The sequence below is a fragment of the Myotis brandtii genome, unplaced genomic scaffold (genome assembly GCF_000412655.1).
Source record: "Myotis brandtii unplaced genomic scaffold, ASM41265v1 scaffold627, whole genome shotgun sequence".
In the NCBI taxonomy this organism is placed as follows: domain Eukaryota; kingdom Metazoa; phylum Chordata; class Mammalia; order Chiroptera; family Vespertilionidae; genus Myotis; species Myotis brandtii.
The window spans coordinates 2006130-2020633 of record NW_005370397.1 but is presented as its reverse complement, the minus strand read 5'-3'; the positions used below and the strand labels follow the sequence as shown (position 1 = coordinate 2020633).

Genomic DNA, 14504 nt, shown 5'->3' with positions numbered 1-14504 from the left:
GATAATCTCCTTCAGTTACTTCCTTGTAGCTTAACAGAACAGTAGAGTAGTGACCTTGGAATGGAGATAACAAATGCCCTAACCTTTGGAATAGAATGGATAGGATTAAAATCAAATGGTATAAATACAGATGTAACAGGAGAATAGAGAGAGAACCTGGCAAGAACCTGGCTATGCTGATCAACTGAACGCTGTCTCTGTGTCATTCCTTCTTCGCCAACTCCGTCCACACCTTTGGGAACCCCTGGACCTGCTGGGGCTGGACCCCAACAGACTATTTATATACACACTGTTTCATTTGATGTCACGAAACGAATTAAGTAGAATACATTGCAGGTTACATCCTGTAATGTTGGAGAAAATAAAGCAGCAAAGGGGGTGAGTGAGTGCTGGGAATGCAGGGAGATTCCATTTTCAATAGAATGGTCAGGAAAGAACTCACTAGGAGGTAGCATTCAAGTAGAGCCTGCAGGAGGTAAGGGGATGAATCACGTGTGTTCATGTGCACACCACAGGAAGAACACTGACAGCAGGACAAGAGCTACAGCCAAGGCCCCGAGGTGGGGATGTGCCTAGTTCGTGGAGAGAAGAGCCAGGAGCCCAGGATGGCCAGAATAGAAAGAACAAAGGAGACAGGAGTAAGGGATGCAGCCAGAAAGGGGAGTACCAGCTGGATCGTATGTGAAATGAGTTTGAGAGAGAGCAAGGAAGGAACAGTTAGGAAGCTATTGCAGGAATACAGGTGAGAGCTGACAATGATTTGAAACAGGTGGCAACACCACAGGGCGTGGCCAGCAGATTCCAGGCTGACTATAGTGGCAAAGCTGCCCTGCTCTGCTGACGGGTCAGACATGAGGTGTGAGAGTGAGAGGGTTAAAGATAACTCTAAGGCTTTAGTTCAGAGCTCAAATCATGGAGGATTCTGGAGGATTCTAACATTTAGTCGTCAAAGAGTGAAGGAGACATCAGCAAATGAGACTGAGAATAACTGGCTTTTAAGAAAAAGACAACCAGGAGATTAAAGTGCCCCACAAGCCAAAAGCAGAAAGAGCTATTTGGAGGGGGGAGTGGTCAAGACGGTGAAACGCTGATGGGTGACAAGATGACCACTGGGAAATGATTGTTGGCTTTTGCAACACAGGGCAGGACAATGGGCTAAGGAAAAAGTAGGACTACTGGGCAGGATTAAGACTCAATTTGAGATCAGTGTTCATGAATGTGAAGTAGTCAGCATGTTGTGTTTTAGGTAAACTACCTTCAGCGCAGTTAGAGTGTATGTAACAGGACTGGAGTTCTACCACAGGCATCTGACAAACTAAAAGAGGGCAATAGACTTGAGGGTATAAGGAAGGGTATGATGACAGATGACACAGCATGAGAACTGAGGGCAGAAGAGGAGCCGTGGCGGAGGGATAGAATTGTAGGTGACAGGGGGACTTATAATCTGATAGATAAAGCACCCGAATTAACCTGAAAAAGAATCATATTATTTTAAATCTTAGAACATGTATACTTATCTGAATAGGGGGTTAAGTTTTCTTAAGTTTCCTTTTCAAGGCCTGTGTGAAGGGACTGAGGTGGTGACTCAGCTGTGAATCCAGCAAGTGGAACCAATAAGCAGGGTCAGACCGACCCATCAGGAGTCAAAACATCATCCCATCAACATCATCTCATTGAAGGACAACAGTTGACGTCTTCGGACCTCCAAGGCTGCCTGTAGCTGCATTCCGTCCCCGCCTCCACCTAAGCCCCTTCCCCTTTATAGTCCTGTCCCCTGCACCTGCTGTAAGACAGGATTTGAATGCTTGTAAGCACCCTGTCTCCTTGGGTGGCTGGCCTTCTCAATAAACACCTATATGATTCAACCCGCCTTTGTTATTGGACACAGTGACAGGCAGCCTAAGCCCCACCAGGGTTTTCCAGATAACACAGGTAATGGTGGAAGTAAAGGAATATTGGGTGAAGTCACCAGAAGGAGTTCACTAGAAAATTACAAGCAAGAGATTATGTGAGGTTTGCTTGAAGTAGAAATTAATAAAGAATTTTAGATACGGTAATCTCAAGATACCCTACTATCACTAGAAGGAGTGGATGAGGTTCAGTTGGAAGACAAAATCATCGAAGGTAAGGAATTGAGACCAAGAAGTAAGAATATTAAAAGCTTCACCTACGTGCATCTTATTGTTCTTTGTTAATCCTCACCTGAGGATATTTTTTCCATTGCTTCTCAGAGAGAGTGAAAGGAGGTTGGGGAAGAGAGAGAGAAACATCATGTGAAAGAGTCACATCAACTGGTTGCTTCCTGCATGCACCCTGGCAGGGGCAGGGAGCGAACCTGCAACTTAGGTACGAGGCCTTGACCAGGAATAGAACCCTTCAGTCCCTGCGCTGATGCTCTAACTACTGAACCACACGAGCCAGAGCTCCAAGGTGCGTTTTAAAATCATCAAATATTACACACTATTCATGTTGAGGAGAATGACAGTTTGCTAAGAGCTAGAAGTTTTAAAGGCCGAGGAAATAGAATAGGAAAAGCAATATAACATGTTTTACTAGGATGAGAAGGGTTTCTTTTTTCCTAGTAGTCCCATTTTCCTCTCCCTAGAGACATTTATTCCCACACATTTTTATAGTGTGTGTGTGTACATGTGTGTGTGTGTGTGTTTATACATGTACATACATACACCTGTGGAAACAAATGCCATTTTGTTTACTGTTAATTTTGTGCCTTTACATAAATATTATACTGTATTCTGCATAAATTTCAACAATTTAATTTTTTTCTACTTAATAAAAAAACTTTTTTCAAGATAAAACCACCACTTATAATGAACAGTTCCTAACACTGTGAGTCCACCTCAAAAAAGGAAAAATGTTATCTTTAAAATATATTTACCTTGAAGCTTTCTACTAAGTTCAAGCTTTTCCTGTTCAAGGCGTTTGATCCTTCTTTCATAAGCTTCGGTGGCTAAGTTGTTGTCTAGAGTCCTCTGAACATTAGCATCAAGATCCAGAGAAGTGGGAGCAGCTGTCACTCTTAGACAGCTCCGATCAGAAAGAACACTGGAGAAAAGAAAACAAGGTGGGTTCACACTGAACAACAACTCGATAACCTTGTGAAACATGGATTTGAACATCTAGTTACAGTTAGCCGTCTAGAATGACTGTAAAACACTTTTTTTTTCCCAAAATCAATAAACAACTTTTTAGAAGCATTTTTAAAAATGAAAACTTAAATTGCCCAAATTACCCTGTATTTCTTTTAATAAACAAAAAATTATAAAATGACGTTTGCTGAAAGGTTATTGGTAGCTTGAAACGATGTAACCATCAATGTGAATTACTAGTCAAAAGCACCAACCATGGGCCCCTTCACTGGAATTGGGAATTCAAAGGTGAAATGCTTTCTTTAATGCAATGCAATTAGAAAAAAAACTATTTGAAGTCCTGGACACTCAGCTGTGAGCAAAACAAAACTTGCCCAATGTGGAGCTTATAGTCCAGTGACAAAAATAAACGGATAAATAAGTAAAATATTCAGAACATTAGATCATGTTAAATGCTAAGGAGAAAACAAGAGCAGGAAGGGAAGAAATGACGGTTTGAGCGGGAGAAAATAACAATTTAGGTAAAGTGGTCAGGAAAGTCATCACTCAGAAAGTAACTCTGAATGAAGTTCAGAGAGAGAGAGGGACTCTAGGAATATTGGGAGAAGCATTCTAGGTACGTGGAACAGAAGTGCAAAAGCCCTGAAACAAGAGGATGACTGGCACGTTCCTGGGCAGGAAGGAGACCTGTGTGGCTGGAGTGGAATGAGCAGGGGAATAGTAGGTGTAGACACAATCAGGTAAGATTTGGAGTTAAGATATAAAGTAACCAGAGGTGGGGACAGTCCTAAAGGGGGGAATGACATGTTCTGACTTAACTTTTAGCAGGACCACTCAGACAGGTTCAGAGAAAATAAGAATCAAAGTTGTGAACATTTGAAGTAGGTGGTTAAGAGATTTTAAATAGAAGAGAGGAAAGAGGTCTCGGGCTGGAGGTACACAGTAGGAGCATCATAAGTACCTGAGAGAGCACCCGAGTATCAGTGGAAAAGATCCAAAGATGAAGCTATGGGACAAGGGGGCAGCAGATGTGGGACTAAGAGGGTGTGGCCAGAAAGATAAGGACAAATCAGGCAAGTGACCTGGAAGCTAAGAGAAGAGTGTGTTTTAATGGGAAGGAAACATGACAAATAAAATGAGACTGAGCAACTAAGACCAAGAAATTATCATTAGCCCGGCTGGTATGGCTCCGTGGTTGAGCTTCAAACCCTGACCAAGAGGCCCCGGTTCCATTCCCGGTCAGGGCACATGCCCGGGTTGCAGGCTCAATCCCCTAGTGGAGGGCGTGGAGGAGGCAGCTGATCAATGACGTTTCTCTATCCCTCTCCCTTCCTCTCTCTCTAAAAATCAATAAAAAAATATTTTTTTGAAAAAAGAAATGATCATTAAATTTAGCAACATGGAGGTCGGTGGTGACATCAACAAAAGCAGCTTGCAAAGTTGACTGGGGTGGTGTCAGAAAGAATAGAATGAGAAAAAAAATCACAAAATATAGACAACAGCTGGAAGTAATTTTGCTATAATGTGGAGCTGAGAAATGGTTAGTCGCAGGGTAAAGAAAGTGGTATGAAGAGACGTTACACTCTGCTTTAAGATGGGAGAGAAAACCTGCATGTCTATGGGCTCATGTGAACGCTCTGATTATGCCAATGACACAGAAAGGGAAAAACTTTTAACAGCAAGCAAGAGGGGACGGAAGGGACTCGTAGTCCATGCCTAGAAAGAAGAATATAAGGTCCAGAGGTATGTAGGCGGTAAATGTGATGGGAGCTACGGAAGTTATCTACTGTTCGCTTCAACCCCTTAGTCAAAGAGAAGAGAGATCGCCAGCTGAGAGTGCGGATGACAGAGGTTTTAGAGGAACGTCTGCTATGTGAAATAGACACCGAAGAGAGTGGAAGAGGGGCTGCACCAGGGTAACACGGCACATGTGCCACGCAGTGAGAAGGGAGGTTGCCATGCAGCTGGAGGTTGGTAATCATGACCTTAAAGTGAGACCAATAAGAATGGTCACAGATTTTTTTTCTAGACACTGAACTGCACAGGTACAGGCAGTAATAATGAGTGTCAACTTAGCAAAACGAGGGTAACAAAATGAGATAGTTCAGGAATTGAGGGAGCACTTATAAGGAGTGATGATAATTATTGTCCTTGAAATGTAAACTGGGTAAGGAGTAAACAGAAGATATGAGTGGAATGAGGGTCAGTGCAAAGATGGTTAGGATTAATGAGTTGAAAGTGCTGATTCTTGACACCTAGAGAAAATTTATTCAATAGCAAGGGGATTTCTCTAATTCCTGCCCCATTGTTAACAGTTAGATTTCTGGGCTAACTGTTCTATTCTTTCTCCTCCAAAATGAGTTATGATTCTTCTATGTTCCTTTCCTTTTGAAATATTTAACTTATTCCAGCAGTAGCTTCACCATTTTTAAAATTTTTGATTTACAAAGTTGTTTTATACATTATAAATTTTTAAACAATTCATTTTAATTTGCTTTAAATTGTCCAAATTATGTTAACTTTTCAAACTTACCAGCTACTAGTATAGGTAAAACCAACAAATGGCAGATGGTGGCCAGAAAATGCAGTATGTGTTGGTGGGGGCATCGTTTCCTACAGGAGATAAAAACTTCTGGTAAGAAATAAATAACTATGACCTGTAGGTTGGACTATGAATATTAACTGTCAATAGGCAATGTGTGACTGTTCAATTTAGAAACAGTGAAAAGTTTGGAACAGATATTTAGGCGACATAATATTTAGACCATAAACATTGCTATTGTAAAATTCTAATAAAATGAAAATAAAGTCTGATATTGAATACAGTCATTTTTCATGAGGTCCATATTTGCAATTTGCCTGGTCACTGAAATTTATCTGTAACCCAATCAATATTCGCAGCACTTGAGCACAGCAGTCGCCAACCTTTCAGACCTCACGGATCACCAGCGTCTGTGGACCACCAGCTGGCGACCTCTGCTTAGCAGACGTGTAAGAGCAAAGGAAAGTCCAGGTTTCCCTACACATACGTTCCCGGCTGGAAGTGAACAAGGGATGCTCGCCTTCTTACTTCATCCCTCGGACTGTAAACAAGTGTTCTTTGCAGGGCCTAAGTGCACCATGCTTGTCACATTTTTGTGCCTTTTATGGGTGCTTTTGCTGTTAAACTGGCCCCCAAGCATAGTACTCAAGTGCCGTCTTTTGTTCCTAAGCAAGAAGGCTGTGTGATGAGTCTCACCAAAAAATGTGTTAGATAAGCTTCATTCGGGCATGAGTTACAGAGCTGTTGGCTGTGAGTCCAGTGTTCATTAACCAACAATAGCTACTAAATATTAAGGTATCTTGAAATAGAAACACACATAAAACGAGGTTATGTATTTATCGGTTGACGAAAATGTCGACCACAGGCTCACAGGAACCTAACCCTACCTTCCCCTAGGGGCAATGGGAGTGTGTACAGCAACTTTACTGAACATAACTACTAAGTAATCAGAATTGATTTAATTAGGAATGACTCACAATTTCTGTTAGCAGTAAATATAGTTCCTGTAATAAAACACTGATGAGGAAAAGTCTATTTAATTCTTTTGTTGTGAGGCTGAGAAAGGCAAGTATAAGAGAGGTTCTTTTTTTTTTACTGAATTTATTGAGGTGACACTGGTTAATAAAGTTATATAGGCTTCAGGTGTGCAATTCTATAATACATCCTCTATATATTGTGTTGTGTGCTCACTACCCCAAGTCGAGTCTCCTATCACCGCTGATCCCCCCATTACCTCCTCTATCCCCTTACCCCCCTTTCCACCTCTGATAATGACCATATTGTTGTCTGAAGTGTTTTTGTGTTTATTATTATTACTAGAGGCCGGGTGCACAAAATTCATGCACTGGGGGGGGGGAGGGGTTTCCCTCAGCCCAGCCTGCACCCTCTCCAATCCAGGACCCCTCGGGGGATGTTTAGGATCGGGCCTAAACCGGCAGTCGGGCATCCCTCTCACAATCCGGGACTGCTGGCTCCCAACCGCTCGCCTGCCTGCCTGCCTGCCTGCCTGCCTGCCTGCTTGCCCCTAACCGCTTCTGCCTGCCTGCCAGCCTGATCACCCCTAACCACTCTCCTGCTAGCTTTATCAACGCCTAACTACTCCCTTGCCGGCTCGATCGCCCCCAACTGCCCTCTCCTGCCATCTTGTGGCTGTGGGCACCACCATCTTTGAGGGCGGGGCAGTCAATTAGCATATTCCCTCCTTATTGGCTGTGGGCGCTGCCATATTTGCGACGGTGTGGGGGTCAATGAGCATATTCCCTCTTTATTAGATAGGATTCCTTCACCTTTTCACCCAGCTCCCCAGTATTCCCCCACCCCCAACAGCTGTCAGTCTGCTCTCTGTATCTATGAGTCTGTTTCTATTTTGTTTATTTCTTTACTTTGTTCACTAGATTTAAACATAAGTGAAGTCATCAGTACTTGTCTTTCTCTTATCTGCCCTGCATATGGTACTTACGGAACAGTGTAAAATGATATAAAAATTAATATAAAAATTCTTAGTGCAGAATTAAAACCATAAAAAATAATTGAATTAAAACAAAAAGTCAAATTAAAAAGGCTAAAAATGCAAAAAACAAAAATTTCATGTTCTTAGTTTTATAAATTCTAACTTGATAAAACAATGGTTTAGGGCAGAGGTTGACAAACTATGCTGGCCTGTTTTAGTACTTCACACAGCTAAAAGTGGTTGAGTATTTGGCTAACCTCAGGACAGTAAGGCTGTAGATTTCCTTTACCCATTCATTTCCTACCAAGTTTGCCGTTTCTAGTGGCAATACCACTGGGCATGGGTTATTTAGCTTCCAAATCCAGGAAGCCCCCTGGGCAGCAAAGCTGCTGGGTGTATAAGGAGCTGCAAGCTAGCAGCTCTCCTGCCCCACCCCAGCTGAGGTGGGTGGGTGGGTGGGGGGGCAGGCATGCTGTTTTTAACCAAGTTCAGTGGTTTTTCATGAATAGGTGCTTCCCAATTTATTGACCTTGGATTAATGTGTCAAGCCCCGAAATGGTTAACAATTTTATTTAATTTCATAGTGGATTTTAAGGAGAGATTTGCCATCATGAAGTTCACTTTTTTAAGCATCTAATTTGTCCTCTTCTTAGGAAACGTAAAGACATAACTAATCTAAGAAGTAAACCTTTGCATTTTGATTTTGCTCCTAGTCATGAATAACTATGTTGGCCTCAGTACACTCTCTTAGTTTCTTGAATTTGTGAATAAATACTAGAAGCCACAACTATCTGACTGATCGCTGATAAGGTGGCCCATAAAGTTGCTTCATAACCACGTTAAAAAGAAACAGGGACAGATCTTCCCAACGTCACACTCACCGAATTCTTTAAACAGTCGTCATCCACGTCGAAGTTCGATGTGTCTGTTGGGCTGCTGACTTCTGGAATATAAGGTGCTTCACAGTTTTGAATATTATCCCAATCAATTCCACTGAAAAATGGGTGTTTCTTAAAATCTTCTATTCCGTTTTGACCAAGTCGATGTTCTCTGCTGCAGATGAGCCTGCGAATAAGATCCTTGGCGTTTTCAGACACATCTGTCAGCTGAGGTGGAAACTGAAACCTCTCCTACACAGAGTAATGGAAACACATTATAAATCACCATGTAACTTACTATAAGGAGGTGAACGTTTTCTTGAAAATACATGTTCTTTTCAAAATATCTATGAGTATACTGATACAAAGTACAGATACTGAAGAAAATATGGGAATAAATGAGTAAAGAATATCTTCCTAAACAATTTTAATTTCATGTGTGACTGAGTCATACAGCACTGTAGTAAGAATAAATTAGAATGGACCAAGATGGCGGCATAGGTAAACACCGCAGACTGCTGCCGCAAACAACCACTTCAAAAATACAACTAAAAGACGGAACGGACATCACCCAGAACCGCAGGAAGGCTGGCTGAGGAGAGACTCTTCAACTAGAAGGAAAAATAACAGCACACCGAGGCTCAGAGGAGGCGCAGTGTGGAAAAAACTCAGGTGCGGAGGTGCGCGCGCAAAGCGGGCTGGTGGCTGAGAGCGCGGTTGTCGTTTTCGGTCAGGGGGGAGTCTCAGACTCTGAGCTCCAGATACGGGCGAATCGCTGGGGACTCGGACCCAAACGGGAGAAGCGGGAGTGTCTGGCATCAGTTGGAAGGCAGCTTTCCCTCCGAGGTTTGCAGCGGTTCCGGGGGTTCTGAGAAGCAGAGCCTCTGGGAACGGGACTGAGAGGGGCCATAACCGCTCCCTCCGCCCGCCCGCCCTGTTGAGCCCGCCCCGCCCAAGCCCTGCGCAGAGCCATTTGCCAGATCGCCTCAGGCAAAGGCTAGATTAGCACCTCCCCAGAGGACAGAAGTTTTCCGCGGCAGACACAGCTGATTCACACAGCCAGTCGGCCTGGTGGTCAAATCCCTCTAGTATTAACTACAACAATCAAGGCTCAACTAGAACAAGACTGCGCACAAAGACCACTAGGGGGTGCACCAAGAAAGCATAAAAAATGCGGAGACAAAAAAACATGACAGAAATGGAGGATATAGAGCTAAAAATCGCAATTTTGAGGGCTTGCAAAAATGTGCTAGAAGCTGTCAATAAACTTGAGGAGAGAGTCACGAAAACTAATGAGACCCTCGATGCTATGATAAAGAACCAACTAGAAATTAAGCATACACGGACTGAAATAAAGAATATTATACAGACACCCAATAGCAGACCAGAGGAGCGCAAGAATCAAGTCAAAGATTTGAAATGCGAAGAAGCAAAAAACACCCAACCGGAAAAGCAAAATGAAAAAAGAATCCGAAAATACGAAGATAGTGTAAGGAGCCTCTGGGACAGCTTCAAGCGTACCAACATCAGAATAATAGGGGTGCCAGAAGATGAGAGACAGCAAGATATTGAAAACCTATTTGAAGAAATAATGGCAGAAAACTTCCCCCACCTGGTGAAAGAAATGGACTTACAGGTCCAAGAAGCGCAGAGAACCCCAAACAAAAGGAATCCAAAGAGGACCACACCAAGACACATCATAATTAAAATGCCAAGAGCAAAAGACAAAGAGAGAATCTTAAAAGCAGCAAGAGAAAGAGACTCAATTACCTACAAGGGAATACCCATACGACTGTCAGCTGATTTCTCAACAGAAACTTGGCAGGCCAGAAGGGAATGGCAAGAAATATTCAAAGTGCTGAATACCAAGAACCTACAACCAAGAATACTTTATCCAGCAAAGCTATCATTCAGAATTGAAGGTCAGATAAAGAGCTTCACAGATAAGGAAAAGCTAAAGGAGTTCATCACCACTAAACCAGTATTATACGAAATGCTGAAAGGTATCCTTTAAGAAGAGGAAGAAGAAAAAGGTAAAGATACAAATTGTGAACAACAAACATGCATCTATCAACAAGTGAATCTAAGAACCAAGTGAATAAATAATCTGATGTACAGAATGAACTGGTGATTATAATGAATCAGGGACATAGAAAGGGAATGGACTGACTATTCTTGGCGGGGAAAGGGGAAGATGAGGTCAATGGGGAAAAAGGGGGACATATGTAATACTTTCAACAATAAAGATTTTTTAAAAAAGTCCCAACCATTTTTAAAGACTCTAGATGCAAACTTATAAACTTCTTGACAGAAAGGTTACATCAATTTATATTCCTATCAATAATGTCCATCTAGCCCAGCCGGCATGGCTCAGTGGTTGAGCGTTGACCTATGAACCAGGAAGTCATGGTTCAATTCCTGATCAGGGCACATGCCAGTTGTGAACTAGATTCCCAGTAGGGGCATGCAGGAGGCAGCCGATCAATGATTCTCTCTCATCACTGATGTTTCTATCTCTCTCTCCCTCTCCCTTCCTCTCTGAAATCAATAAAAATATAATTGAAAAAATAATGCCCACCTCACTGGATTATTTATAGTACAAAGTACAATTTTTCTTTTAATCTTTATCAATTTCACAGGGGGGAAAGTATCTTATTCTTATTTATTTTTATTTTTTTAAAAATATATTTTTTTACAGAGAGGAGGGGAGAGGGATAGAGAGTTAGAAACATCGATGAGAGAGAAACATCGATCAGCTGCCTCCTGCACACTCCGCACTGAGGATGTGCCCACAACCAAGGTACATGCCCTTGACTGGAATCGAACCTGGGACCCTTCAGTCCGCAGGCTGATGCTCTATCCACTGAGCCAAACCAGTTAGGGCTCTCATTCTTATTTTAATTTGCATTTCATTTATCACTGTAGTAGTAATGATTAAAAAATATCTGGTTATGATCTTTGTTATTCTACTAGAAACCATTTAATTTCCTACTTATTACCTTCTCCTCTAATAAAATATAGTAGAGGGTTAGAACCAATAATCTTATGTATAGTGAATGGACTTTGATTATTCATGTTTGTCATGTTCCCTATTAGCAGAGAAATTAGATCGTATACTGTTTTTAGAAAAATATTTTCTGTTTAAATATCACATTCAATTTATTATATATATTATTTACATCAATTTGAAAAATAGTAAAGTATACTAACTTTGTGATTCATGATTTTTCCATATGTCTCCACCAGAGATTCTGCATAAAACGGTGTTTCTCCATAAAGCATTTCATACATACAGACTCCCAAAGACCACCAGTCACACTCGGGTCCGTATCTGCCTTTTCCATCTTCCATGGCTTGAAGGATTTCAGGAGAGATATAATCTGGAGTTCCAACAGCCACTGAGGACTGAACCTGAAGAAATTCACACTTTTAGCAATCTACTATACTAGAAACAAATAATTCTGAAAGTATTTACATGTGTTTACACAATAGACAGTATCTCAAAACCATAATTTTGTCATTATCTGAATTTAGCTTCCTTGTACATATAAATTAAATTTTACATAATCTCTACACTAATCTGGAGTTCCAACAGCCACTGAGGACTGAACCTGAAGAAATTCACACTTTTAGCAATCTACTATACTAGAAACAAATAATTCTGAAAGTATTTACATGTGTTTACACAATAGACAGTATCTCAAAACCATAATTTTGTCATTATCTGAATTTAGCTTCCTTGTACATATAAATTAAATTTTACATAATCTCTACACTAATATTTTATTGATTTTTTACAGAGAGGAGGGGAGAGGGATAGAGAGTTAGAAACATATGAGAGAGAGAAACATCGATCAGCTGCCTCCTGCACACTCCGCACTGAGGATGTGCCCACAACCAAGGTACATGCCCTTGACCGGAATCGAACCTTCAGATTTTATAATATTATAAAACCTTTATTACAGCTGTTACTGAATTGACACATTTAGGGTAACAATATAGGATAAACACCACAGCCAGAAAATTCAATATTTAGTTTCAAACATTCTTTTTTTTTAACTGGTATTTTTTTGCATTGGAAGAAATTCACAATTGATTCATATATACTTATGTCTACCTGCCTTTGTTCCATCAGATATAGTTAGAACATTCTTATTATTGATAATCTGCCTAACATGTAGCTGTTTTTAACCAAGTTCAGTGGTTTTTCATGAATAGGTGCTTCCCAATTTATTGACCTTGGATTAATGTGTCAAGCCCCGAAATGGTTAACAATTTTATTTAATTTCATAGTGGATTTTAAGGAGAGATTTGCCATCATGAAGTTCACTTTTTTAAGCATCTAATTTGTCCTCTTCTTAGGAAACGTAAAGACATAACTAATCTAAGAAGTAAACCTTTGCATTTTGATTTTGCTCCTAGTCATGAATAACTATGTTGGCCTCAGTACACTCTCTTAGTTTCTTGAATTTGTGAATAAATACTAGAAGCCACAACTATCTGACTGATCGCTGATAAGGTGGCCCATAAAGTTGCTTCATAACCACGTTAAAAAGAAACAGGGACAGATCTTCCCAACGTCACACTCACCGAATTCTTTAAACAGTCGTCATCCACGTCGAAGTTCGATGTGTCTGTTGGGCTGCTGACTTCTGGAATATAAGGTGCTTCACAGTTTTGAATATTATCCCAATCAATTCCACTGAAAAATGGGTGTTTCTTAAAATCTTCTATTCCGTTTTGACCAAGTCGATGTTCTCTGCTGCAGATGAGCCTGCGAATAAGATCCTTGGCGTTTTCAGACACATCTGTCAGCTGAGGTGGAAACTGAAACCTCTCCTACACAGAGTAATGGAAACACATTATAAATCACCATGTAACTTACTATAAGGAGGTGAACGTTTTCTTGAAAATACATGTTCTTTTCAAAATATCTATGAGTATACTGATACAAAGTACAGATACTGAAGAAAATATGGGAATAAATGAGTAAAGAATATCTTCCTAAACAATTTTAATTTCATGTGTGACTGAGTCATACAGCACTGTAGTAAGAATAAATTAAATGCTAAAATACCTTAAACTGCTGTCAGAATCAAGAGAATTCATTAAAAACAGAATTTGCCTGGATATTTCAAGAGCACAAATGGCTCATACAAGTCACATACTGATGATTAATAATAATAAACATTTTTTTTAAATGGAACATGTACTTGGCACAATGGAAAGTGCTTTCCTCATTTAATCCTCACAGCAACCCTCTAAGCCGTAGGGGGGTAAGGGGCAAGTGCTACTATTGTCCTAATTTTTACAGAGGAGGAAACCAGGGCACAGAACTCAAGCAACTGGCTCAAGGCCACAGGCTAGTAAATGGCAGAGCTGGGATTTGACCTGAAACTGTCTTGACTCCAGCATCTGTGTTCTTAACCATCATGTTATAGTACAATGACTCCCCTCTGAAATGCTTTCATGCTTTCTACAGCTCTGTAGCTATTCACTGTCTTTCAACTCGTCACCACTATTTACTAGATTATCTTTGCAACCAGGTAGAAGAGCATAAATTTCATAAAACTGGTTTATAGATGTGTGAAGCAAATAATCATAAATGTGTCAGTAGAACCAAGTAAAAAGAATAGATTATATAGATTATATTCCAGAAGTTGTGGCTTCTAGTACTTATTCACACTCCCTTTATGGAATACTCCTAGTCACAATCCAAGTTTTTGCAATTGCTCACAATTTTCTGAGACCGATCAATCTATTTCCATTTAACTTGGTACTAAGTGGATTAAAGTTTTATTAGTTCACTCCTGTTGTGCATCTGGATTATTTTCAATATTTGGTGATCATAAATAATAGAATAGGTATTCTGGTACATACACCTTTATTCTACTGAAGATTTCCTGAGGGTAGATTACTGCAGCCGAAGTTGCTCAATCAAAAGTTCCAAACATTTAATCAACCAAAGACCTTTTATTCATAACCCATGGACACAGACAATAGGGTGGTGAAGGCCTGGGGCGGGG

General features: G+C 40.7%; 1 protein-coding gene across 13 annotated transcripts in view; it reads right to left on the bottom strand.

Annotated features, from left to right (window-relative positions):
* The window catches only part of CDC42BPA (CDC42 binding protein kinase alpha (DMPK-like)), a 202142-nt gene that overhangs the window by 98169 nt on the left and 89469 nt on the right, over positions 1 to 14504 (bottom strand). For all 13 annotated transcript variants that reach the window (XM_014528257.1, XM_005880129.1, XM_014528258.1 and 10 more), the window contains exons 7-10: positions 11689 to 11889; positions 8482 to 8730; positions 5641 to 5720; positions 2897 to 3063 (exon numbers count right to left, since the gene is read on the bottom strand). In XM_014528257.1, the coding sequence (XP_014383743.1) occupies positions 2897 to 3063; positions 5641 to 5720; positions 8482 to 8730; positions 11689 to 11889 (697 nt within the window). The remainder of the gene's footprint in view (positions 1 to 2896; positions 3064 to 5640; positions 5721 to 8481; positions 8731 to 11688; positions 11890 to 14504) is intronic.